The sequence below is a fragment of the Vigna angularis genome, chromosome 2, assembly GCF_016808095.1.
Source record: "Vigna angularis cultivar LongXiaoDou No.4 chromosome 2, ASM1680809v1, whole genome shotgun sequence".
Classification (NCBI taxonomy): domain Eukaryota; kingdom Viridiplantae; phylum Streptophyta; class Magnoliopsida; order Fabales; family Fabaceae; genus Vigna; species Vigna angularis.
Genome location: NC_068971.1, coordinates 36,415,032 through 36,429,632, shown reverse-complemented (window position 1 = coordinate 36,429,632; position 14,601 = coordinate 36,415,032). Strand labels below are relative to the sequence as shown.

At 34.4% G+C, this 14,601-nt stretch overlaps 1 protein-coding gene across 1 annotated transcript; it reads right to left on the bottom strand.

Moving 5' to 3' along the window:
• Positions 1-4,459: 4,459 nt before the first annotated feature.
• Positions 4,460-4,980, bottom strand: LOC128195450 (type IV inositol polyphosphate 5-phosphatase 6-like). Its single transcript, XM_052873078.1, has 2 exons — positions 4,898-4,980; positions 4,460-4,713 (listed from the first exon to the last, which is right to left on the bottom strand). Exons 1-2 carry the CDS (start codon positions 4,975-4,977, stop codon positions 4,491-4,493), a joined length of 303 nt encoding a protein of 100 aa, XP_052729038.1. The 5' UTR covers positions 4,978-4,980; the 3' UTR covers positions 4,460-4,490.
• Between the last annotated feature and the right edge of the window lie 9,621 nt (positions 4,981-14,601).

The window sequence follows — 14,601 nt, the reverse complement described above, 5'->3', positions numbered from 1 at the left end:
TGCTGCAAAGGCCGAAGGAAGCAGAAAAAGGTGTTTTTAATTTCCTCTCTTGCTCGGTTTGGTATGCAATGTACTTCGGTATATATATATTGATAACTTTTTGGCAAGTATACCAAATCGTTCCAAGTAATATAGAGTAAGTTCAAAGTATCGTTCTCCCAAGGGACTTGTGCAACACATGACAATTCTTCCTTTTATAACTCAATTAGATATCAAAGTGTACAAAAAACACGAAAAACTCTTTTTGGTATTTTTATCAAACAGTTGGTGTGCAAGGAATTAGATTTAAAAGAAACTTTGTTGGAATTGGGTTTCATGAATCATATGAAGATAAAACTCTGTACAATATATCATTATTTCATTCAAACATTCACATCAAGGCATACCGGTCCTAATCCCTTAGCAACTAGTTCTAAATTTATATATCAAAATGATAATCTCTTAGTCCATTTAACATACAATTTGCATTAAGTCTAATGCTAAAAATGACCAAGTTATTGAGTCTATCCCTAGATCCCAAATCACTTAGGTGCTCTATCTATGTTCATGTTCAAAATTAATTTTCGGTAATCAGAGACATTCAAATAACATTATATTTCCATACAATGATAGTAAATTCAAGAAAGAACATATGAACGAACAACGATATATTGAGCAGGAAAATTACATCATAGTAAGTTCATTACATCCAATTCCAACGAAAGAAAAACTACTCCTAGTCATCTAAACGTACACATTTGAAGCAATCCCTTGCAAAAATGGTGTCTTGATGTCTTGAAGTAGTCTCCGGAAGTTCCTGAGATGTTTTCGTTTCTTTCTTTTGTCCGGAACTTCTTTCAGAAGAAGGTTTCTGTCTTTCTGTCACGTCTTTTAAAGCCACTTAACTTCATTAATTTGCTCAGCGCACATGTACTGGTGCGCTATGCGAATTTTCTTAACTGTTGCACTTTAACTGATGTTATTCGCTCAGCACACAGGTACTGATGCGCTATGCGAATTTTCTTCTTCTGGCAGTGCGAATTTTGGCTTTCGCTTTGCGAAGATTGGTTGACAGAGTCTAAATAATACACCCTTTCCTGTACAATATTTTACATAACAATCTACTACCTATTACAACTTTTTAATGAGGAACAACATGAATAATTACAAGATTGAGCTCATTTATAAGTGTAAAAACAACTCTTTTTCACACTTATTATATATATATATATATATATGAACTATATATAATGTTAATTTTTGAGTATTGTTGACTGTATTAAGTATGTAAAGTCGTGAATGTTATTATATATGTTAGTGTAATGCATGAACATGAATTTGTGGCTATTCTGCATTGCTAAAGTTGGTTGCCTTGTATTATAGCCTTTTTGAATCTTAAGCTGGTGTAATATGTTGTTTTTATTTGGTTTAGAATTTTCTGGTGTAAAGTCAAAGAAGTCCTCTACTTCAGAGGACTCTAGCTTGCTTCCTTCAGATCTTCCTTCCTTTGTTCCTTCATTATAAGGAACTTTTTCTTCTAGAGTAGTGGTAACAAATTAAGTATGCTCTCAAGAGGTGTCCTGTTATGGCTATTGTTGTTGTTGTTGAGGTATTGGTGTTGGATTTGACTAAGGTTTGTTATGGTGATGTTAGTTGCTATGGTTGTGGTTGCTCTTCTACCACTATAACTACACTAGATTCCCCCATTTGAAAGGGTCTTTCTCCAGGCCAAGCCATTAGGTTGAGAACATGAAACTTTGAAAATCTCCTCAGTTATGACATATGTTATGTCCATCAAGTATCCTCTTTTGATGTAGTATATGAATTGGGCTTAAGCAATGGTGAAGCTAGGTACATGGGAGCTAGGGGTCACATTAGAAATCAGAAAGGTGACTCATATTTGTGATTGTTTTCATTCTTTCCCTTTGGAAGTCTTTGAGGTTGTGCAGACCTCCCTAGCTTAGTGTCACTCCTCTTATGAAATCCTTGAACAGTTCCCCTTCCTCATTGGATTTATTTCTAGTGAGCTACAAGAATCCTTGATATTTTTTGAATATGCATTTCTCAATTTTCTCCAACTGAAGTAAATCATCAATTGGACTTTTAAATTCATTCAGCACCTCATTACTCCCAATCAAAAAACTAAGTTAAATGAATCTGAACTTTTGGTTCAATGCTGCAGCATGTAAGAACTAATAAGATGCCTCATTTGAAAGGCTTAGACATCTCTTCCTGTCTGTGTAAGTAGTTTGATGTTTCAGCCATGCCAGAATTGGGTTAACATATTTCAGTTACCATTTAAGTATACCAAAACATAAAACTCTAGCTAGTGGCTTTGATTAAATGACACAACTTACATTGCCCCTCATAATGCACAATGCCCTTGTATTAAAATTTATCGTTAGTTTTTAAATATAGTGGCAAGACTGCAAAAAAAAATCTGGTGACACCTCTAAGAGTACAAGTACAGCTAACAATGGAAATTCAAAATCAAATGCAGACAGTTTAGATGCATTGAGAAAGGATCCTGAAGCTTTCAGGTCATTCCAGAACTTTATTCAAAACACAAATTTTGCCACGCTAGCTTCTTTGAATGTTGGACAATTCAAAGATGTGTCCCCAGATATGATCAAAACCACCTCTGATGTAAATAGTAAGATGTCACCTGATGAACTGCAAAAAATGCTTGACATGGCTTCTTCATTTGAAGAAGACAACCAATTTTTAAGAGGAGGTCCCCCTGATTCTTTTAACCCAAGATCAATGCCTCCCAATGTGACACCTGACATGTTTAAAGTAGCAAGTGATATGATAAGTAAAATGTACACAATTCCTTTTTTTGATGTTTTGCTCACTCAATTCTATGGAACTAGTAATTAAAAATTGATAAGAGTAAATGCATATTGTTGCAGTGACTGCAAAACCGTTTGTCCACTTGATTAGTATGCCAGAATCAATTGATGTTTGCTTCACAAGAAATGAAAAACTGAATCCAATCTCTTTCTTTCTTCTTAGTGAGATATGAAACGTACTATCCTCCTTTGACATCAAACAACTCCTACAATGAAACTCAGCATGTGTTTGATGAGAAAAAAATAATTTGACAGACCTAATCTTTAGGGACTTGAGCAACCCACATCTATTAGACCAATTTAGACTGCTTTACCTAATCTTATAGGTTAAACAAAAGACCTAGGAGTGACATCTTAACTTGAGCAAAATTTCACCACCTTTTCATTTCACCTTTACTCATCATCAACCTCAGTCTGCTCTGCACATCACCTTTCAATATTACTATTAACTCACATATTTAGAAATCTATAAGGAATCATCCACAACATATTTCATTTAGGGTGTTGCTTCCATTTTTGAGAATGATAATTAGATGTTTGTGATTTTATTCTGCTATGATATGTGTTTATTTTTTTGTTGAAATTTTATTTTGACTTTGATACAGGTGCTGAAGTGGTTGAGAAGTGTGGGGTACCTCATTAGGAAGGCTTAAAGTGTTGTACAGTGAAGCAAAAGATCTATCAGAAACTGAAGCAAGGTATGTTTACTCCTGAGTTTTCCCCTGTGTTGTTTTCTTTGTTCCTTGTGTGTATGGTGTGGTTGTCCTGTGTGTGGTCTGATTTCTTAGGACTCCAGTAAGATGTGTTCATTAATCTGTTCTTTTTACTGTTTATTGTGGGGTTTTCCCCCCTTAATAATTTGTGCTTTTATGTTTGTATGATCTTAATATGTTCAATGTTATGGTGATTGTCATTAGAGACCTTGAAAAGATAAAAAGTGAAAAAGAAAACACAACAAATTCCTATCTTTTTTTTTCTCCTCTTCTTTTGTTGTGTGATAGAGACATGTATGGCTATAAAAATAAAAGGGATGAGAAAAGTTAGTAATAGTTATTGCAATGATGATGACTTAGGATTCTATGAAAAGCTATTGTGCAAATCCAAATGGAATAATCACCTCCTGTAACCTAATTAATCTAAGGTCAAATAAATAGTAGGTTTAAATTTTTATGATTAAAAAAATATACTAAATTTTTAAAATACTGGATTTAGTAAAAGAATATTAATATATTTTAGTTTTAGGCTGTGAACATATTCTATTCATTTTGGCTCCCGAATTCATGAAACCAATTTGAATATCTAGTAAAGCAAGATACACTTAATGGTCAACATCGTTTTAGTATATTCTTTTAGACTGTATGTTTTCATTACACTAGCAGGATTCACTCTAGTATGTTCAACCCCATATAAATCATTTACAGCTTCAGAATCTAGTACTTTTTGTCTAGCCAACAAGAAAATTAAAAAAAACTTAGGGACCCCTTCGGCCAAAGGGGCAAGGTCAGGTTTGCTTAGGGCCCTGCACGTGTTTTTTAATTTTTTTTCTACTTGTAAGTGCATAAAAGATGAAAGAAAAAATAAATAAAAAACAAACCACTCAGGTGTAGATATTACTAGTGTACCTGAATGTGGAAGGACACGTCTCACATCCCAAATTCCTTAGAAAAAACTCAGTTCAGTATATCCACCGGAATATGGCAGAAGTTCCTCCACCTCAATTCTGGAACGAGAACAACTCATAGTTTTCTTCAATCTACGATGAGCTGACTCAACCTCAGCCCAAAATATGCCATAGACAGGTCTGTGATCTGAAAACTTTGATTCACCACGGACATACGATAACTGATGTAGACCTTCTCCATACCACAAAATACGGTCACACCTATAAAAGAAAAATATTTATATAAGCATAAGTAGCATAAGCTAAAAAAATACAATGTAAAATATGATTTGCTTCATAATTCATTTTTTCCTTTATATCATAAGCTTTGTTTCATATGAATGATACTATAAAGGATTCTTTCTTGTAAATTCCTATGATGTGGTGTGATAAATGATGATCTTACCAAGCAGGGGTTCTCCTTTTTTCTTTGGGGTGCATATCATCTCCAACATATCTATCTGAATTAGTTGAATACTTGTACATTTGAGGAAATTAGTTTAAGGTAGATTCAGATGTTAAAACGTTTTTAACTTCTACATGTGACTTTTACTGCATGACATCACTAAAATGATAGCATTCTTTTTTTCAAGAGTTGAAGTATTACTTGTACTTTTAATGTTTTTTCATTTCACAATTTAAGGGGGCTAAATTCCATTGGTTTGGAGAAGTTTCTTGCTTGTTAATATAATAAAAGAACTCCATCGGTACAGCTGTTGATTGGGTTATACATTTTAGTTTTAAATAAAAAAAAATCAGGGTGGGTTATCACTTCTATAAGTTTTGGCACATGTACCTGTTTGTATGCTGAACTGGAGAGTGATGCAAGCTGATTGAAATTGGAAGTAATTTAACATGCTATTATTTATACTAATTGTTGTTTTCTTTTGTAGTTGCACTTGGTACCTGCAATCCAGTATACAACAAGCTTACTTTGACAATCAACCAAAGCTCCTAGTAAGACCTTAACCAATAAATAATTGTACTTTTGGAAATGTATGGCTATGCAACTATATGTAACATATTATGAGGGTTATTTAGTTCTTTAAATGTGGATTTTTTGAATTAAAATTATTTAGCTAAACAATTAAACACATCAACCTCTATCTACCCTAATTTGTTTTTTCTTTAACTATGTTTGGTTGTAGTGAAAGGTTTAAATCAACGTTATAGGTTGGCCAATATCCTTATATATTCAAAGCTTAAAACAATGTTGTACATAGTGATTAATATAAAACAATAATATTGTACATAGTGATTTACATGTACAAAACAAGTAGTAAGATAGAGACATGTTCAAAAACATTGTAAGATAGAGAGTAGAGGACCTAAATTAATTTAGGTTATTCTTTAGGAAGCCATTTGATAGGTCACGTGTCATAATATAGAGACGTGTATTAAGCATTGGCTAATTTTTTTGTAATCGATTTATGTACAGAACATGGATCGTGCTCCACCAAATCGTGCATGGATGTACGATAGGTGTCATAGAGGAAGAGGTGCTTTGAAAGAGTCTTTTGTATTAGGTGTTGAAGAGTTTATTACTAAAGCTTGTGAACAAGAACGTTATCGCAGAGATGGGGGTCTTCGATGTCCATGTTTAAAGTGCGATTGTACAAAGATTCTGAAAGAAAGAGTTGTCAAGGTTCACCTCTACAAGGTGGGTTTCAAGCCTAATTATTTCATTTGGGAGGATCATGGGGAAAGAATGCCAGAAGATGATGTAGAGAATCATGAAAGTTGGATGGGTGTAGAGACGGAAGGTGGTTCAATTAACCAATTTATGACAATGGAAGACATGGTGCATGATGCTCTTAGGCAAAATGAGTCGTGCCAAGCAACTACTTCAGATAACATTGAAGAGGCTCCGAATGAAGATACACAAAGGTTTTATAATCTTTTGTTGGATGCAAACCAGCCGTTGTATGAAGGAGCATCAGACTCGAAATTATCAATGTGTGTCAAGCTATTAGCTTGCAAGTCAAATTGGAATATCCCTAACCAATGCTTAGATTTTATTGCAATAATGGTTATGGATGGAACACCCATCAAATCAGGTTTGCTTAAAACATACTACGATTACAATCGCAGAGGATTGATTGTTGCGTGGATGATTGCATGCTCTTCTATGATAATGAATATGGTAAGAATGATGGCGCGTTGCTTGAATGCAAATTTTGTGGAAAGCCAAGATATCAACCACGTAACACGGGAGCAACAATTAGAAAAGAAGTTCCTGTGAAATCAATGTTCTATTTGCCATTAATTCCTAGACTTCAAAGAATGTATGCCTCAACACAAACTGCAGGACATATGACATGGCACTATCAGAACAAGTCGACGAATGGTGTTTTGCGTCATCCATGTGATGGAGAGGCTTGGAAGCACTTTGATAGTGTATATCCTGACTTTGGTATCGAGCCACGCAATGTACGACTCGATTTATGCTCTTACGGTTTTAACCCATATGTACAAACATCAAATATACCATATTCATGTTGGCCAGTTATTGTCACCCCTTACAATCTTCCTCCAGAAATATGCGTGTCTAAACCTTACATGTTCTTGACATGTCTCATTCTTGGGCCATTCAATCCAAAGGTTGGCATAGATGTTTACTTAGAGCCCTTGATAGACGAATTGAAGAAGTTGTGGACGGGTGTGATAACATATGATATTTCAAGGAAACAAAACTTTATTTTGAGGGCCATGCTGATGTGGACAATTAATGATTTTCCTGCTTATCGTATGTTGTCCGGTTGGAGCACTCATGGTAAACTGGCATGTCCACATTGCATGGAGCATACAAAGGCTTTTAGATTATATCATGGAGCAAAAAATTTGTGGTTTGATTCCCATCGGAGGTTTTTACGGAATGACCATGCCTTTAGGAGGAATAGGAATGCTTTCAAGAAGGGGGAAGTGGAGATGGATGATGCACCACCATATCTGATGGGAGCAGAAGTTTGGAATAGAATCAATGGTTATCCTAAAATAACTAAAAATGGTGCACAAAGAATTGATGGATACAGTGAGTGGCATAATTGGACGAAAAGAAGCATCTTTTGGGATCTGCCCTATTGGAAGGATAATTTGTTAAGGCATAATCTTGATTTCATGCACATTGAAAAAAATTTCTTTGACAACATCTTCAACATTGTGATGAATGTTGCGGGGAAGACAAAAGACAATGAAAAGGCACGAATGGATATAGCTTTGTACTGTAGACGAAAAGATTTGAAGCTAAAAAGTCATAGCAATGGAAACATGTACAAGCCAAAAGAAAATTATACACTTTCATCAGATCAAACAAAACAAGTCTGTCATTGGGTAAAAGATCTTAGGATGCCTGACAAATATTCTTCTAACTTGTCAAGGTGTGTTGATGTGAATAAGGGAAAACTCATTGGGATGAAAAGTCATGACTGTCATGTGTTTATGGAATGCTTACTTCCTATAGCGTTTAGTTCTTTACCGGCTCATGTTCTCAATCTCATTACAGAGATAAGTCATTTCTTCAGAGATTTGTGTTCTACAACATTGAACGAGGATGACCTAGTGAAGATGGAAGAAAAGATTCCAATCATTTTGTGCAAGATGAAGAGAATATTTCCTCCCTCATTCTTTGATTCTATGAAACATCTCCCTATCCATCTTCCATATGAGGCAAGACTTGGTGGACCAGTCCACTATAGGTGGATGTACCCATTTGAAAGGTGACAATATGACATCTTATTGTTCAATTTACTTGGCATAATTCAAAAATCCTAACATGTCACTTTCGTAATTGTAGGTTCATGGGATATGCTAAACGTTCGGTTAAGAATAAAGTTAGGGTTGAAGGATCTATTTGCGCATCATATTTGCACAGAGAGACAATTTATTTTTGTTCCCACTATTTCAAAAACTTCATGTTAACACCACAAAAGCAGTAGAAATGAAGTAGACACTGAAACAGAAAACCTTACGACAACATTATCAGTGTTTGACCAACCTGGTCGTCATTCTGGGAGGGAATCAACTCATTGGTTAAGTGATGAAGAATTGAGATCAACTCATGTTCATGTTTTGATCAATTGCAATGAATTTCAACCTTACCTTGAGTAAGCCTCCTAAATCAATTATATTTCCCAAATATTTCTTACTGATATATTTAATTGTCTTTGATCCAATCTCGTCATATATGTCGACGACTCATTCTTACATAGCTATCAACTATCTGAGTCAAACAGTTCGACAAACATACATGCTAATTTCCCTTTGTGGTTCAGGCAAAAAGTACGACTTCCAATCATTCTTACTCATTCATTTATTCCTTAATTATTTAATGATTACATTATTGAATAGTTTCATATCCTTTCTAAATCATAGGTTCATGACGAGCCTTTAAGTGTGAGGAACCAACATCTTAGAGATTTATCACTTGCTTCTTTAAGGTGTGTAAAGGAATGGCACACCTTCTTTGCTAATGGATACAAATTTCATACCCATGCATGGAGCCAGGGCAAGAGGACAATAAATAGTGGGGTTCATGTTAAAGGGCTAACAGAAGGAGGTCAAGATGATTTCTATGGTGTCATTAAACACATCTATGAGTTGGAATACAATTCAACAACCACTGAAAAGAAAATTGTATTATTTTATTACGATTGGTTTGATCCATCGAGAGTAGGTACAAGGGTGGATTCAAAGTATGGCATTGTGGATATTCGAATGGATAAAAGATATGTGTTGTTTGATTCTTTTATAATTGCACATAATGTACAACAAGTTTATTATGTACCATATCCTACATCACGCACGGACAAAAGAGGTTGGTGTGTTGCGATAAAGACGAAGCCTAGAGGACGCATTGATTCTAATGATGTAGAAACCGATGTGCCATACCAAGTGGAGGAAATGTCACATGTTAATGACGTTATTGAAGTTGAAGAAGTTGTCCGATTACAAGATGTAGAAGCTGGTCTTGAACAAGTGGACCCCAACAATATTTCATCATTTCAAGGGCAAATGGATTAAGATACAATTGAATCAGAAGAATACAATGAAGAGGGAGAAGATGAAGATGACAATGAAGATGAATTTCAAAGTTCGAGCACTGAATAGAGTTAGGACGTGTTCTATTCATTTATTTTTGCTTCATTTATAATGTTGTCCAGTTTAGAAATGTAGGATTCCAAAGTAGGATTCAATTGTATTTGCTTGAAGTTCATTATGACCAAATATTTTTGTGAATCCCATCGATTATTTTCACTCTTGTTCCCCAATCCATTTGCTATTGTTATATGATTACACGTACATTTCCCTCTCATACTTTTAGTGTAAATATTTTCCCTCACTTCAATTATAACTCAAACTTTGATAATGTCCTTTTGGAGATGAATCCGATACTACTTCCCCGAAAAACCAATCCTAATGCATGTGTGTCATTTTGTGCAGTATACATCACTGATTTTAATTGCAGACACATAGGTTCCTTAAATAAACATTCTTTCCTTCTATCCTGCCATAGAAAGAAAGGTGTGTGGTTATTTGCTGAATTTGTGAGTCACTAGGAGTTCTAATGCCACTCCTGTAGAGCTCCTCTAAGATCATGAGTTGTTCTGTGGTAGGGCTCCATCTTGAAGAACCTGTTGGAGACATCTTTTTTTTCTCTCTTTAATGAGTTTCTTGAGACAGGAGAGGGATGTATAAATAGAGGGATAGAGAGAAAGATACAGTACAGAGGAGAGAAAGAGACAAAAAGGAAATATTTATGACGAACAAGAACTGAAGATCAATGTTTACACTGCTGCATGTTGAAGAACGTGAGATCTTAGATTGAACTGAAGATCCTTAACAAATATATGAGATTACAAGAGTAAATGATGTAAGTGTTTGATAGTGTTTGACAACTGTTGTTAACCTTAGAAAGTAGCTTTGGACCCATTGGCCCCACGCTCAACGCCACCCTCTTTCCCCCTAATGTGAATCCATTACAAAAACAAAATTTGGCCCATGGACCGTAGTGTACTTGTCTTCTTTTTTCTTTGCCAACTTTGTATTTCCATTGGTGGCCAAGTCTATCTAAATTAAATTATTATACCATCATCATGCACATCTATGTTCGTTTCACAACACAACCAAACCTCATACACCACTGCCAACGGCCTATAATTCTCCACGTGTCAACCACCCACCTTCACCTTAACCCTTAAGCACTTCTCTCTCTTTCCCATTCTATAATAGTAGCAACTTCGAACAAAGAAAACTCAGCTCATAGGTTATTACCAAAGATTGCATTCAATTTTGTAGGATTGCCTCGTCTACAACTACCCCCACAAACAGTAATCAAACCCTTCAACACACACAACCTTCAAGTAATTTTTAATAACATCATAAATACCCATTAGATATAGACATCTCATAAAAGACATGCTCACTTCTTCTTATCACCTTCATAGGCCTTTCTTCAATCCAGTAAACACAACTTCCTTATACCTCCATCTTGAACTTATTTTTTTGTGATTTTTGGGGACCATCTCACATTCCATCATCCCTGGGATACAATTATTATATTCTTTGTGATCTTGCTTAAAGTAAATATATGGGTACCAGTTGCTGTTAAGTTTCCTCTCTGATTCCAGTAGCAGCAGATGCACAATTCCCTCATTTTGGCTGTATCATCACCACTAATCAATTTAGAGTGAAACTTTTGTACTTTGTCTTCAATTTACACTTATTTATATGTCTTCAAGTTAGTCTTAACACATCAAATTTCCATAGCATTATTATGGGTGTGTCTTACAATTTCTTTTTTGATTTGTTAGACAAAGAAGAGTTTTGTCTAAGTAGACACTTGATTTTATTTTTTAAAGTTCTGCAACCTAACATATCAATACAGTGAATTACACAAAAGTTGATTGAATCCTGTTTTCTGGCATGTAATTTATATTATTACCATTGCAACATATTTTCTCTTGTTGATTGAATCATGTTTACACTCTTAATTCCATGATTGCACCTTCAGGAATATGTCATCAGGTGGTTCTGGCCCTCCTCTTCCACCTTCAGGAAAATCTGATAAGGGGAAGGGGAAGAAATCTTATGTAATCAAGTTGATTACGCGTTTCAATAATGAAATTGGTTCAAGCAGTCAACCAACTACCCCTACCTCTACCTCTATTGGTACATCTGTTCCATCTCCATTACAAGTTCCCGGCTTCAATCCCACTCCACATACATCTACACCTACCTCTCTTCCATCTCCATTACAAGGGCCTGTCTTGACACCCACTCCATACCAAGTGCCTACTAATCAAATGGCATCACTCTCTCCCAATGTTGGTTCTAACCTATCAACTCCCACAAATATTGCACCATCACCTGGTACAGTGGATGCAGATCCACATTCCAGTTCACCCAATAATGACGAGGAAGAATGTTTCAACACTTTTATTATTATTCAAACCTATTCTTTTTAATATAACAGAGAAAGGTTTCATGGAAGCGTGAAGATAAGGAAAAGGTCAAAAAAAAATTTCACACCAAGGCATCTCATAGGCTCTCAAAGATGTAGAAAAAATGTAGAACTCTAGGAAAAAAACTTCATTGGCTGGGGGAGGATACTTGGAATGGTCTTCTGGAAAAGTGGAACATGCCACTTTATAGACAAAAGTGTGAAAGAGCTAAGAAGAATCGAACATTTGAAAAGGGTGGTTGTTTGCACATTGGAGGATCTATTAGCGTGCATGAGCATGCTATTCGTTTGGTATGTAACTTGTACATTTTATTTCTTAAATTTGTAATCATAAATTTTACAAATGTTTATTAACAACTCATTTTGTTTGCAGTCACAAGAGCTTGGTCGGTCTATGCATGTTGATGAGATATTTCAGCAAATACATATTCGTCAATCAATAGGGGAATTTATGGACGAAAGGTCTAGGCGGACCCATGTAAGTTTCTACTAACTCTATCACATTGTACATTCTTGGTTTTTAAACCTTAGGTTTACTTATTATATTTATTCATTTAACAGGAACAGTTTCAAGCAAAATTTGTAGAAATAAGATCTGAGACTGCATCTGTTGGTGCCTCAGCATGTAGTCCTCTAGACCCTGCGGAGGAGGAAAGATTGAGAAAGCAATGTTGGTTAGAGGCTATTGGTGGAAAATACAAGGGACGTGTATACGACATTGGAAATGTCAGTTCCCAAGATGATTGTGTCGATAGTTACATCCAACAGACACAGACATCTTCTTCTACTCAGCAACAAAATTCAGAAGAAGTTGTTAACCTTAAATCGCAGTTACAACAATATGGTCAGCAGCTTGAAAAGTTTCAATGCTTTATTGGCGTCCTCCTGCCATTCCTTCCGCCTTTAGCAGCCACAGATGCACAAGACTTTTTAAACTTCCAAAATTCTGAAGTTCAAAATCAAGCACCTAATGATGTCCAACCAGAAGAGCAACCTCCAGAACAGCAACCTCCACAACAACAACCTCCAGAACAGCAACCTTCTGAACAGCAACCTCCACAACAACAACCTCAAGAACAACAATCACCAGACCACCAACCATAAGATGAAAATAATTATATGCACTATTAGGCATTTTATACAACTAATTTCCATTTTATTTAGAACCAGAACTTATGAACTTACCTAATGTTTAATCTTGGAATATTTTGATGTAAACAATATTTATGTATTCTTGTACAATGTTTCCTTTGTGGATTTATATGTCAATGTGCAATGTATAATGTTCAGGTTTGCTTATATGAATTTTGAATGTTCAGTTATAATGTCCAGGTCTGTTTGTATGAAATGAATTGGGCATGTTCAGGGTATTGTAAACGACTTTTTCAGCTTTTCTAAAACAATTATATACGGATATATTCGTATGTAAATTATATCAGGATTTATCCGTATATAAGTTATATACGGATATGTCCGTATATAGGTTATATACGGATTTATCCATATATAAGTTATATACGGACATATCCATATATAACTTATATACGGATAAATCCGTATATAACTTATATACGGATAAATCCGTATATAATAATAGCTACGATAGAATTATATACGGATTTTTGCCCGTATATAATCTGTATATAATTAAGTTTTATATATGGATTTTTGGCTTTATATACGGATTTTAGTTGTATGTAACTTGTGTCTAATAGGATGTTATAATAATCAAAACCAAGTTGAATCAATCAACAGGAAACATTTGGAAATTGGTCGAGAGTTGTCATGTTGAAATTATAATATACTCAATATTATGTTGACTTGGTTAATGGATTTAAAGTTAACGTTGAGTGATGAATGCATATTTATCTCTTCATTTAGCCTTTAATATTGGATTTTTAATTGATTTATGTACTTTAAAAAAAATTTAATTAAGATTTGTTATAATTGGGTTTATTAAGCGTGAGATATAAAAACATGATAAAAATAGCTTTTTAGATGCATAAATGTTTTTCGGATATTTTAAGATGTGATAGTGCACATACAGCTAAGTTGAGCTTATGAAAGTGTGACAATAAATTGGTCAAAGTTTCATGAAACCTTAAAAATAAATTCAAGGATAACAAATAATCAAAATCATAAAAAGTTAAGCTAAGAATTGCATGAAAAAGTGAAGAAATTTGACTAAGCCAAAGGAACGTACAGCAAAAATTGGATCTTGCGATTTTCTATATTTTTGCACAAAAAGGGCTTGATAATTGATAAATGTTTATGATAAAAGATAGTTTGTGGCAAATATATCTTTATATATTTTAATTTATATTTTTAAATAATTACCTTATTTAACTATATGAGTAAATATCAAAAGATAATATTTGACAAATATTTTTTAATTTAACAAATATCTTCTCCAATATTTTTAGATCTCCATAAGAATCAAATATATCTTGAAGATATTAAATTATTTAGAAAATAATGGGAGGATATTACATTATCATAAAAAAATATTACAACAACAGAAAAACTCAAAACAGAATTCAATCTAATTTCTATTTAAAGAGGCTTAGAGAAACACATTAAGGGAACTTAGGAACCCTTTGGAGGGCCTAATTTCGTTCTATTTCTTCTCTCATGTTCTCTACCCTTTATTC

Bases quoted from the DNA above. Each gene is read 5' to 3' on its own strand.
- LOC128195450 (XM_052873078.1), bottom strand. From the start codon at position 4,977: ATGTACAAGTATTCAACTAATTCAGATAGATATGTTGGAGATGATATG. The intron at 4,714-4,897 runs GTAAGATCATCA...TTTCTTTTATAG, and splicing joins AAAAGGAGAACCCCTGCTTG to GTGTGACCGTATTTTGTGGT.